Genomic DNA, 13646 nt, shown 5'->3' on the forward strand with positions numbered 1-13646 from the left:
TAGAATTCTCTTTGTGTGATCAGGAATGTCACCAACTTCTGTCACCAACCTGCTTTTATTTGAAATCTACTGTATAACATAGAGAAGGGAAGTGAGAGACATGAAAAGGTAGGTTTGAGCTGAGGTTTTCCTAGAGATTTTAATGTAAAATTCCAAAATGTGACTCTTACTAACCAAAAAAGATTTCAATCATCTGATTTTCCTGTTTTGCTTTCACCCCATAAACCATGAATCCCAGCGTACTAAAGCAAAGCAGGCATGTAGAGCTATGAAAATTTTTTTCTTTCACAGTTTTTACAGCACAAATGTTAAATTTTGGAAATTAAGACAATCTAGCACTCCAGAATCCAGCTATGTCAGTTTATACATTTACATTTTTCTTTTTTAGTTCATTTGCAAAATCTTTAGCAAGCTGGGAATTTGCCTATTAAAAAATTGGAAATTTAGAATGCAAGGAGGCAGTTTAAAACTTACATAAAGGTTTAAACCTTAAAAGTGAAAGCTAACAAAACCTCCAAAACAACCATAAAACTGGCAACAATTTGCTTTATAAGTCTAACAGGCTTCCAAGTCTAGTTCTGCACAAAAGTCCTTGGAGATTACATCACTGGCACTTCCACAGAGTTTCTACTGAAAAGCAAACACTTCTTACACTTGTGCTTCCCAAAACAACCAAGAAATTTCCTCAAATGACTTACTTGTGGTTGTAAAGGATGACAAAGAGTCAGAGGGTCTGCAAAAGCTTACAAAGTTTCATTAGTGAATTACACACTTGGCATGGAAATTGATACCAGTTAGTCCCTGACCTCCTACATAAGCATGTAGTGGCAGGGGGTTTTGCATAACGGAGTGAGGTGAAAGAAAAGAAAGAGGAAGAGATTAATTAAAGAGAAGGAAGAAAGGGAGAAAAAGAGATCAGTAGTCCTGGCTCCAGGGCTGATCCAGCTGATGTGCCCAAGATCCTGGGCCTGGTGGGGATACCTTTCTCCAGGTAAGTTTTCCATGCCCTAGAGATGAGTTTATCTGTTTCTACGCAAATTAGTTATCCTGCAGTCCCTTCTTCTAAACCTTTCTGGAAACGGGTTCCACTTCTGGGCCACACTCACGTGCTTGTGCTCTCTGTGCTGATGTCCGGCAGCCAGAACCAGGGTATTTGTCCCAGGAAAGTGCTGCCCAACCCCTGTGTGGCCCCTCACCAGACACCAACAGTCCTTGGCTGGCTCCACAGTTATCCTGCTACTGGTGTTTGAGACACACATCAGCTCCTGCTCTGCTGGGCTTCCACGGCATTGCCAGCCTAAACAGAAAATGAGACTTTACAACCAGTGACTTTTCTTCCTTGATGCCCACTGCTGACAGACAGCAATGAGTAAAATGAATATGAACCTCCAACAACCCTCAAATGGGGACTCTGTATTGTCATACTTCACAATCACTAAGCTGGCAGAAACTGGCACTGCTTCTGTAAAAAGAGGCCACTCTTTCCTTCCAACACCAAGACTGTGTCTCATGCAAGCACAACAGTTTTGACTCTAAAAGGCTCCAGGGCCCTTGTGGATGAACACAAACACCTCCACTCACCTCTGTCATGAAGCCAGCAATGAAAAGGGAAGAATGTGATAAGTTCCTTCAACAGAAACGTATCTTTAAAGTGACTGGAAAATGACAGTGCTAGTTCCACTGCCTCTTGCCATATTTATTGATGCTGTCTTAGACTTCTATAACCAAAGGAGGGAAATGTCATCCAAGGTGTCTGTCCAGTTGCAAAATGCCTCAAGACTGCAGTCTCCAACGGGGATGCTGAGGACATGAATCCCCTCTGACAGGCTGCAACTGGACAGTGGGAGTTACTTGCTCAGTGTGAAAAAAAAGTCCAAATATTTCAATTTTGTCTTCCCAGTACAATGCCCAACTCATCTCACTTAGGTCCTTTATCCTTGGGAGAGAAGTCATCCTTTTTTCATTCCTGGTTAAACTGCTCTCTGCAAGGGGAAGGGACATAGAATGTTCCTGATCCAGCCCAGAAGCCCAAGATGTTTCAGAGCTCACATTTTCAACACCTTCTGTATCTTTGGTGTGTACATTTATCACATCTCAAAGGCAGTGACACTGACAGAGAAATGATCCTAATCCAAGTCAGGAAATAATTACTGAATTAAAGAAGGAAAAAAAACCCAATGCTGAAAGGGCACACAGATTTCAAGAAGAACTGCAAACATTTCTGATTCAAATAAACAAATCCTGATGGCAAGGAAAGAATCAACAACTGTTTCTCATGCTGGCAATATATATTTATTGTCATTTTGGAGATAGGTTACCATGTGTGTATCAGGACTTCAGACTAAAACAGACTGGGATTATGATTGCTTAGCATATGCCAGTTGAAATGAAATGACTGAATGTGAAGCTCACCTTTACAAGACCTTCAACTGGTCTATTTCTCCATGTGTCTCCCCCACACACTTAAAAAATTAAACCTGAACATCTTTCCCTTCCCCTTCATTTCAGCCTCAGAAAAATAAATGACCATCCAACTGGGCCTTTTACTAGCTTTACTAATAATATACTAGCAATATCAGAACATTCATATTGTTGATTCTACAACTTCAAAAGGAAGCAAAGCTTTACAATGTTCTTTCTCCACATTATCTGGTTATTGAGTCCAGCTTTAAAGACTATCTTATATTAGACTACTGCAGTTTTATTATGCTGGAAACCTTCACCACACACACTTTGCTGTTCCACAACAAACTGCAGCAGTGTCAGCTCTGACAGTCTGTGCAAAAGCCGCTGCAGTGCTACAAATTATTGAACACTTTCCTCTCCATCTCCCATGTACTTATTAACAAACATCTTCCATTAATTTAACAAGTTGCAAATGCTATCCCCAAAAAGGGAAGGGAAGGATGAAGATACTTTGTGCTTTCATACAAAAAACATAAAACAACCCAGAAAAAAAAAAAAAAATCAAGAATCCTTCAACTCCAATCCCCCACCCAAAAAAACCCCAGGTCAAAACTATTGGTTGCCCACTGTCCCCACCCTCCCCTAGCTTTTATAAGTCACCATGAAAACAAATGCATACAACTTACTGTACAAATACAAAGCTGCAGGCATTCAATTTACAGAACATTCTGAAAATATTTCAAGCATAAAAAGTACACTTGATAACTGCAAAAATAAAGTTTCACTTTTTTAAAAAACATTTTGATCAGAGCTCAAGCAAAACAAACATTTAAGGATTCCTACTTCAGCTTAACTCCCTAAAAACACCACCTTCAGAAATTAAAAACAAAAACCTCAGATTTTTGGTGATAAAGTAACTGACCATGTCTTTTAATGAAGAGAAATGGTATATACAACAATGGCACAGACCTTAAGCATCACCAACATATTTCAGCCAAAAGTAAGTCAGCAAGTGATCTGAGTCATTCTCAGCATCACACAGTACTCATTACTAAGAACCTCAACCCACCAAGAACAGATATCAAGTTAAACTGGTATAAATGGAAGGAGAAAATCCATGACATCAAATAGGCTCAGTTTTTTCACTGAACTTTTTTTAGGCTAAGTTTCACTAGTGCAAGACCATTTGTTTACCCAATTAAATGAAAGCTCATAAATGTCACCATTTAAGAACACTCATACAAAACTATTTTTTTTTCTTTTAAAAAAGTGCCACATACCATACTTTTACTAAAAAAGTTACAAACTAATGGAAGACTGTCTGTCTCCATCTCTTGTCAACAAGGAAAGGCCAAAGTGATTCTCTGATGCCAGCTCGAAATGGCGTTCTCTGACCAATCCCCAGCATCTCCAGCTTGGAGCAGTCCAGCTGAGCGTTCTTGGGACGGAGAGCACCCACAACTGGACTATCAGTAATCTAAAAACAGAAACAGAACACAAAAAAACCCCACACCAATAAGTAAGCAGAAGTGACAGAAAGATAACTGTACATGTATGTTATAAGTATTTTCTTCACAGCTTTCTATATAGTTATGGTTGTCTCCTCCCTTCTATTTTGTGGGGGTTTCTATGGTTTAAATTTTTTTACTATTTACTTGTTATATAGTTAACTTTATTTCAACCCATCATGCCATGTGAACCATCTCAAGACAAATTTTTCTCACTCTCTTTACTGCTACTATTTGTGTTTTTCAACATTTTATTCCTATTTTCACTCTGGCAAGGAATATTCCAGAATGCAAACAGAACCATGTCTTGATCAATATGAAGACAACCATGTCTTGAGGAGAAATAGAGTTGGGCAGAAAAAATTCAGACTAAGTGTTCTCCATTGTTTTTCTTCCATCTTCCAAGCCACATTTCAGTTTCAGTGTTCACCAATTCAGAATCCTTAGAATTTATTTTGTACATAGGTAAAATCTTGACACGTCATATGCCCATCACATTACTAGTATGCCTTCAAGAGTAGTCTCAAATGTCAATAAAACTGCAGGACAAGTGTTTGAAGAAAAGCAAAATTAATTTGCAGTTCGTAAGTGCATGTACTCAGAAATAAATCTGGACAGGGCTCTGTAAAAGCTGTGCAATATCTTCAAGTTAATGTTCTATCAATCTAACATAAAAGTACAGATTTTCTGCAGAACAGGGGAACTGTTCAGAAATACCATTACACGACAGACTGGGAAACCAGTGACTGACTGACTGGGTAATTTTCCTAATTCAGCATGTCAAAGCAGCTGGTTTTTTCCTGTGCTTGATAGCAGCCAGTTCCCTCAGCTACAGAGCTGCTGTGCTGGACATGCACAGCCTGTCCTGAAGAGGAAGCTCACTTGTACAGCCAGTGGGAGACCTGCTACTTGCAATGACAAGGCACATCTGTCTGCCTACTGGTCCAACAACACATCACTTACTGGTCTCAAGTGGCTGCTGGGAAGGTTGAAAGCATCTGCAATTGCACAGGCCATCTCATACTTCGTCATCTGTTCATTGCCAGACCAGTGGAAGGTTCCTTTTATTGATGGGTCCTAGAGGAGAAAGAGGAAACACAGATGAAAGGAAGCAGTCAGCTGGCCCTCAGGCTAATTCCTGTGCCAGAACTGTGCAGAATTAGCATCCAGAAAGACCCTATCTCAAAAGGCATCTTACAGCACCTCAGTGGTACTCTTTCAGAGAACACCTGACCAGGACCTGAGACCAGAAACTGACTTCACAGACTGTAGAATGAACAGGAGGGGAAGGAGCTGCCCACCAACCAAGCAAGGTCAAAAAGCTGGGGAGGAGGAACTCAGCTATTCTCTGACTTTCACTTACTCAAAAACAAAGGCAAAAAGCATCACACACATTCTGAATGTTAAACTGCAAACCCTGTACAAGTCCAGTCCGTGTTTTCAAAGTTACTGTGTGAAAAACATGAAGGTGGCTCTTTGTTGTTTTGTTCTGTTACCTTGCAAAGATGGTAATCTGAAGGTGCTGTGGTGAACAAATACAAGGAAGTACTGCAGTCCAGAGACATTGTTTGGCCATTTCAGTGTTGTTAATACAATAAACAAGGGCACCTTTGAGAATTAACTTCAACCACATGGGTTTTTTAAGTTCAAAGTAGCGATTTGTAAAAGGCATATCAGAATAAATTGGCATTTCTAATTCTCTCCTCTATACCAGGAGACACAAGACAGTTTTCAGAAGGCTCTGTCCAATCTCTTTAACCACTTTAGTTTCAAAGACTACAATACCCTCATAGTCATGCACAGATCCTGTAATATTACAGCCAGTTCCTTCCTCCCTCCCAGCATGCCAGAAATGCAAATTATCCAGGTGATGTGTAGTTCTCAGTTGTTCAGAAGCAAAGCTGAGAAATCCAACTGCTTTCACCTTGCAGAGGCTCATTTCTTGCCATTCTTACCAACATTCTCTTCTCTGCTAGTTGTCTGCAAACAGCTGCTACATCCTTGACATTGGTAGGAAATCTCTGTTGCCAGTGGTCCATGTTGGCAGATTTATTACTGAACTGCACTTTATCAAACATAACTGTCACAGCACTTTCCTCCAGTCTTTCCACCTCTCCATACAAGACAGGAATCCTAAGTACCGCAGTGTCTAAAAGAAAGAGTATGTTAGATCATGGGTGGGTACCAATGTGGCAGACAATCTGAAAAGTGGAAGTGTTAAGAAATATGCTGATTAGGTATCTACAAATCACAAATAAAATGCAAGCAGTATGTTAGCTCTCAGAATATAATTTTAATTTATATCAAAACCAGTTTATAAACACTAAAATTATAGAAATGACTGTATTATTATTATTTATTTTCATTTATGCCATTGATTTCCAGAAAGTTAACAAGCTTTCATTAATTGCATAAAGATGCTTGTTTGGGTTACAACAAAAATTAAAAAATTAAAAACCCCAAATACGCTGTGCAGTTTCTCCAGCACTCCCCATCCTCACTAGGTAAGAGCAAGGAGAAAAATTCCCACCAATCCCAGGTCATCTTTTTCAGGCATAAATTACAAAGATTTTTTACCCATCATGCAGAAGCCTTCTGTAAAAAGGAGTAGATTATTTACCAGAAAAAAAAGACACGAACCTTGAAATAAATGAAAAGCTTGACAACTAAGGAAGAGGTTCATAAAACACAATAGTAAACAATGTTAGATTCCAGGACAGTGATTTGAGAAATTAACAAAATGCAAAGAGAAACATATTTCATAATAGAATACATCATACTAGTCTATCTCTGTCACGAAGACTCAAAAAGCCTCTGAGAAGAAATCCAAGGCTATGACAAATTACTTAAAAGTAATAGCTTTGCTGAAAGAGAAAACAAAACAAAAAAATCGGACTTGAAATTAGAAGCTGAAGTCATCAAAAAATTGCCATTCTTAATCTACTTGGAGGAAAATGCTATAGCTATTGGAGAGACAAACAGAAAAAGCTAACACAGAAATTATTCTCACAGACAAGTAAACCAAAATAAGTACTTAGACAAGAAAAACAAATAGAAAACCCAGCATGACACTGATTTCCTGCTGCTCTAGATGCAGTTTTTTAGTAACTCAGCAGATATGCTCTTCTCTTTAAATACTGGTTGAAACATCTATTTTTAAATTGCTTAAAAAATATTCATTCTTTGAGAAGACAACTGTCTTCCTGTTATACTCAGCTCTCTAGGATGTGGAGAGGATCAGCCTCATGACTAACAGCTCTGAGGACCTCCTGACACTTTGTAGTTCTATAAGCATGACTTTATACATATACATATATATTTATAAGCATGTGTCCCCTTCTAACCAAAGTAAAGTATCTTTTAAAAAAATTTTTAAACCATTTACTGGAGATTTTTGCATTTTACAACAGAAATGGACGGGGCAGTTCTTCACACAGCTACATATTTGACCAGTGGAATTCTACCTAGTCTGTATCAGCAAATCAGTGGTTGGAATACCAGAACACAGAAAATACTTGCATTTGTATGAACCAAGAGAAGTCATTTTTTCAAACCCTTTACTCAGCACCACCTCAACACTCCTCCTGCTAATAATACCACTGCTGCAACCCACTGCTGCCTGACAGATCCTGCTCTGAAAGGTTACGAAACCAAACTGCAGTGCTGAGCTGGGGGAAGGCTCTAGCAGGATACCCACAAATCCTTGGATCTGGTAAAGTCTTATCTTCATTACCAATGTAGAACAGGCCGCAAACAGCATCACAGTCAAATTCAAAGATGGTATTTAATCTAGAGGAGGAGTGAATAACTTGTCATTTAAATTTATTTTTACTTAAATGAGACTTTTCCTATCAAAGTATTTTTTTTTACACAATTTCTTTCTTACTAATAATGCCAAATCCATCATACACAGCATATATTTACTTACTGGAAGACCACCACACTAATTTAGCAATAGCTTGGTTGTCTGGTTGGGAAGCACAGAAGAACAGTGTAAGTATCAGAAGCCTCTTCTGCATGTGCACTGCGATTACTTTCTTCAGATTTTTGTATAAAATACAAGCGCTTCTTTCCTTATAATCTGACAGTGCACTACTGACAGTGCACCACCTAGAAACAGCCAAATCTCTCTTTTATACAAGAAATCAATCTTAAATTATAGGGAACGTGTTCTTTTCCCTTAAGTAGAACTTTAAAAATTATGTTTGTGTATTTTGTGTGCCAAATTTTCATTAAGAAAAGACATAAATAATTTTTAAAAATCTGGTTGTTTAAAACCATTAATATGTTATTAAATCTTCTGTTACAAGCAGGAATATGATGTGTACAGGTGAGTAAAACCAAACTGGGTGGCCTGTTGGTATACATAATAGAGCAAAACCCAAAGAGTAATAAGGCTCCATGTTTATTTGAGCTGTATTATTACTGAATCACAAGTCTGATTTTCCCTTTAAGTAAACACACATTAACAACACTTGCAATGCATCCCCATAAATAACTGCAGTTATATATTGAATGAGTATTTTATCATTTCTTAGGAGCAGCAGATTTACAATAGACAAAGGCTTATGAATGTCCATCAGTAAGAGATAAATAACATGAATGAAGATTGGAACAGGTAAGAAACAAAAGCTTTAGTCAAGATATAAGCAAGAATTGCTCATGAGCAGAGACCAACCCCTAATCACAATCTTCTCCGAAACTCGTTTCCATGGTTTTGCAACTTCATCGTTGACTTAAGAGTCTACTAAGCAAATATGTAACTGAGTAAAAATAGAAAGCCTGTATTAAAAGTGGTTGATTGTCTTACCTTCATTGTTTTCCAGAACTGCCTTTTCACCCTCCAGTTTGGTTTTACCATATAAATTCAGGGGATTTGGCACATCAGTCTCTTTGTATGGAGGGCTTGTTCCATCAAATACATAGTCTGTACTAATGTAGATCAGAAATGCTCCAACTCCAGCTAGGAAGGAAATGTTTATAGATTATTTATATTAATTCATGCCTTCTTTGAAATCCCAATAGACCCTTAAATCTCCCAAGGATCCCATCTTCCATGCCCATTCATTCCTGCTGCTTTGTCTGTCCCCTGATCCTTCACAGAGTTTTGCACACTACTCTTATGGAAAGCAGATCAACAGCACACTGATGGCAGAAGTGACATTAACACTTGCACTGTTTGTATTCATGTCCCTGTATAAACAGATGCAGGATTTGAACCAGACAGCAAATCCATGAGATTATCTCCTTACCTGCCTCCTTTGCTAAGTTTGCTGAAGCAGCCACATTGAGCTGAGAAGCAGCATCTGGTTGACCTTCTACAACATCTGGCCTTCTCTCAGCAGCACAGTGCACTATAACATGAGGCTGGAAATTAAAGACTAATTTTAAACAACCAACATGTCAAGAGATGGCAGTTGTACCCTAACTCAAGCAATGACACCCCTCAGGCAAAACTAAGTAATAAAAACAGGATTGTCATTTTTAATTCTGGAATTCCAGAACACCTGGAACACCTTTTCCTTAGTATCTCTTTACAATAAAACTACGCTGTTTCAAGACAAGAAAAATACCTGTCATAAATTGTGAAGTTATGGTCTTCAGTAGCTTCAGTCTTACAGCAACTTTGAAGTTGTGGGGATTTTTTTCTTTTTAACTCTATATAGTAAAACATATATTACTATAAGATAGATCTCTCACACAAACAAGGGTACTAAAAATTTTTAGGTAAGCTGTTTACACATGGCTTACTTGATTTTGCAGATTATTAAGATGATATTTACTCTTTTATAGAATGGCATGTATCATGTATTTCAGGTTTTATATATTCGCCTTAGCACTCAGACTGAAAAAACAGTGAACACTGTACACTACACAGAGTTACTGCTGTTGTACTTAAATATTCCTCCACTTCCCCAGAACTGCATATTGGCACATTACTGTGTCAATAACTCAAAAGTATCTTTTCCTTTGCAGTGTGCTGCACATACAGCTGTGCCTGCAGCCTGCCTGTGGTCAGCCAGAGCTGTCTGTACCCACAGAGCAAGCCTCTGCTCTAGGTGGGGCAGAGCACACACTTTTGTCAGAGCTCTGCCAAAGCATGAGCCCCACACACGCCCCAGAACACAGCAGCACTATCAGCTGACTACTGCACAGATAAAGTACCCCTCCCATCCACTTTATACTCCAGAGACTTACCTGAAAATCATGGATGATGTCATGAACTGCAATAGAGTCCAGAAGATTAACATGTTCAAATCTGGGCTGAGCTCTCCTGTATCCACAACCAACTGTGTTCCAATTATTTTCATTGAATTCTTTAAACACAGCTCTGCCAAGAAGTCCCGTAGCACCAGTGATCAAAACTCGCCTACTGGGAATGTCAACATCTTCCTAGGGAAATGACAACAGGAAAAGTTTTGTTTCTACTCTAATTTTGTACTGTTTTTTCTTTAAAAGTATGTAAAACTACAGTCAATGGCTACTGTATTTAAAAAGCTTCTCCTGAGTTTTTTGGAGTGTCTCATTCAACACCAACATCTGGGAGGACCAACACTGCAGCCACTCAACCACTTAACCACATATTCAAAGGTAATGAAAACAAAAGTTCAGTGGTAAACTGATTTACTTCTACAACAATCCAAACCACTAGTGGAGACAGAATTTTAAGTTCATTCAAAAGCTGATAACTTTGTGCAATCTGAGAGAACTAACTTCTTTAGAAAACAGACCCAAAAAGAGGTAACCCATAGGGTCCAAATCCTACAACAAATCTGGTTAGTCTGTGCCTGTTAAAAGCTGCAGCAATACAATATAACTTACTGTAGTAATTCAAATCTTGAATTTTATTATCAAATAGAAGAGTAATTAATTGTTATTCAACACAATAGTCTAATAGCAAGTAAAAGCAAGACATGGATCGTTTGTCAATTTTACAAAATGCACATGGAAGCAATTGGACAATTTCAGCTCTCAATTTATACAACAGACTGAAGCTGTACTTCAGCTCCTGCACACTTTGGTACTTGGGACAGCTGTGAACATCAGCACACATGAACTTCATCCCACCTCTCACTAGAACATCAGGTTTTCAAGACAGCAAACACAAGATCCATGTCTGTTTCTGAAATCTTTATTTTCCTTTAATGCTTTCCTTCTGTATCTGCTATAACTAAACCCAAAAAAACTCCTGCTAAAAACAAAAATGAAAGCATATCTTTACCATGCCTGTGCAGAAAAAACTTTGTGTGCAGAACCCACAGATCTTGGGTTTCCTGACCACTTTCACACAAGGACAATTTGTGACAAATTACTATAATTCTGTACATGATTGCATAGCAGAAAGCATTCTATCTCAAAAGCCCTGTAATTTCTAAGCATTGTACCAGACTGCTACTTTTTGATTGCAGCACAGGAGGCCACAGCAATCACTCCCACTCACTGTCTTTCACCCGTGAAGTTACAAAGCTTTTGTTCTATAAGGGCTTATGCAGAGGGCATAATACAAACATCCTACCCAAAACAATTGTTCCAAATTCCCAGCACAGTGCAGGAATTTTTCTCAACTCTGAATTTCCAGATGAAAGCTTTATTCCCATTAGTACTAGATGAAAATCAATAATTTACATCTGGACAGTTGCATGAAAATGACAGACTACAGCAAGTGACAGTTACTTTTATCCTTAAATTTTACCTGAGAACACAAGCTGGTTTACCATTTTTAAGGCTACCCAGGCTTCTCTGAAGAGCAGGAGCAAGAACATGCAACTACTATTTTCTTCTGTACTACTTCTCTTAGCAAAGTATGCACAGTGCCACAGGACCTGTGATCATGGCTTCAACAGCCAGACGTGCCCATTAATAAATATCCAACACTTGCTGCAGAACAAAGTCAAAAAGTTCTCTAAAAACATCAAAACATCACTGAATATCTTCAGTAAGTAGGATGTGACCAACCCAAAACCAAGTGTCATTTGCAAAACCTCATGTTTTAGAACCTCATTCATCTAAGTTTGTTTATTTTACATATCGTGAAGAGGATGTTACATCAGCAGCACAGCTTGAACTGGACACAAACACAGCTTTCACCCAGCACAGCTTACATGTTACTGCTGTTGTCTGCAAGACTAATCGATTCCAGTCACTTGTTTCTGAAAGAGCAAGACAAATGATATATGGTTCTCATATACCCAACACCAACTAATTACCAGTTTGAATCTCCTCTTGCCAGAAGTTTTAACATTCCGGTGATACAGAACCTGAACAGATGAACTCTTCCCCTGCATGCTGCCTTGCTCCTTCACAGGACATCACCTAGCAGCAGCAGCACTTCTATGCTGGTCCTCTTAACACTACCAAAACCGGCAATTTTGAGGTTTATAACGAACCATCCCATTTATTGTTATCTGATATCCATATTAACCAAGAACAACAAAAAACTATTGTGTTTAGAAGTCTCATAAACAAGTTAATGTAAACAAGTCACAGCACTATCAGATTTAAAAACAGCATTTATGAGACACCAGATCACTTTGCAAACACTACCAAAACATAATAAACAGTATAATTTATAAAAAGAACAAAACATTATGCATTTCAAGTTGAAAACCAGAAACAAGTACTTTCACAGTTCTGCATAAAGCTTTTCGAACTTTATATTTTTATTTAGAACATCATGCTGAACTGAAAACACCAATTTTAAGGAATGGCCACCAAAACCCGAAAGCCACTGGTGTAAAAGATTCGCAACAAAATCCGATGAGATCCAAGTCACTACAGGGGAGGGAAGGTGAGACTGAGCTCCCTCAGCTCTGCCATGCCCGGCAGCCACAGAAAGCAACAGGCAAAGCCTGGGGCTCTCCGACGGCTCGCAACGACAGGTGAGCCTGCGTTGGTGTTGTCAGAAGTTGTTCTGCCCCTCCCTCCACGCCCAACCCTCATCGCTGCGGCAGCTCACGTACACCTGTGGCTCACCACCGACCCCGCCCGGGGCAGCGGGCACGGAGGCGCCTCTCCGGGGAATGAATCCTCTGTGGAACCCCCGCACTCGGTCTCTATCTCCGAGCCCTTCCTTGCGCCTCGGGCCCGCCGAGAGCGGCGCCGCGACCCCCGAGCGCCGCGGGCTGCCGAGCGCACCGTCCGCTGGCCATTCCGGCGGGGCCGTGCGGATACAAACGGACCCAACGCCCGGAGCCCGTGGGCGCTCCCAGCCGCCGTTCTCAGGTACCCGCGGCCCCTCAGAGCGCAGCCCCGGCCCCCCCGGGCCCGGCCCCGCCGCGAACGCGTCAGCGCTCCGGGCCTGCCCGCCCGGCCCCGCGCTGCACAGCAGCACAGCCGCCCCGCGGCGGGTTGCCGGCCCTCCGCCCTCACCTCCACGAGCTCGCAGCGTCCCGGCGCGAAGCGGATCCTGAGCTCCTTCTCCCGGCCCACCATGGCGGGGCCGGGCCGGGCCTGGTACCGCTCCGCGCCCGCGGCTCCCGGCGCTGCGCGACGGAGCCTCTGCGCCCGGGCCGAGCGCCGCGCCACAGGGGGGCGCCCTCGCCGCGCCGCGCGCCCCACGCACGCGCCTCCCCCGGCCGCGCGCTCATTGGCCAGGGCGCGCCGGAGGGGGCGGGGCCAGCATGGGTATTTAAAGGGACAGGCACGGCCCCTGGGGACAGGGAGGGCCGCACGGGGCGGGCGGAGAGCGGCGGGGCTGGGGAAGCGTCAGGGACGGCGGGACCATGAGGGACG

General features: G+C 41.0%; 1 protein-coding gene across 1 annotated transcript; it reads right to left on the reverse strand.

Moving 5' to 3' along the window:
- Positions 1 to 2916: 2916 nt before the first annotated feature.
- Positions 2917 to 13426, reverse strand: MAT2B (methionine adenosyltransferase 2 non-catalytic beta subunit). The gene is made up of 7 exons (XM_084215639.1): positions 13284 to 13426; positions 10113 to 10307; positions 9167 to 9281; positions 8725 to 8877; positions 5870 to 6063; positions 4878 to 4991; positions 2917 to 3883 (listed from the first exon to the last, which is right to left on the reverse strand). Exons 1-7 carry the CDS (start codon positions 13344 to 13346, stop codon positions 3713 to 3715), a joined length of 1005 nt encoding a protein of 334 aa, XP_084071765.1. The 5' UTR covers positions 13347 to 13426; the 3' UTR covers positions 2917 to 3712.
- Positions 13427 to 13646: the final 220 nt, after the last annotated feature.

Source organism: Fringilla coelebs (assembly GCF_963513975.1).
Source record: "Fringilla coelebs genome assembly, chromosome: 15".
Lineage (NCBI taxonomy): Eukaryota > Metazoa > Chordata > Aves > Passeriformes > Fringillidae > Fringilla > Fringilla coelebs.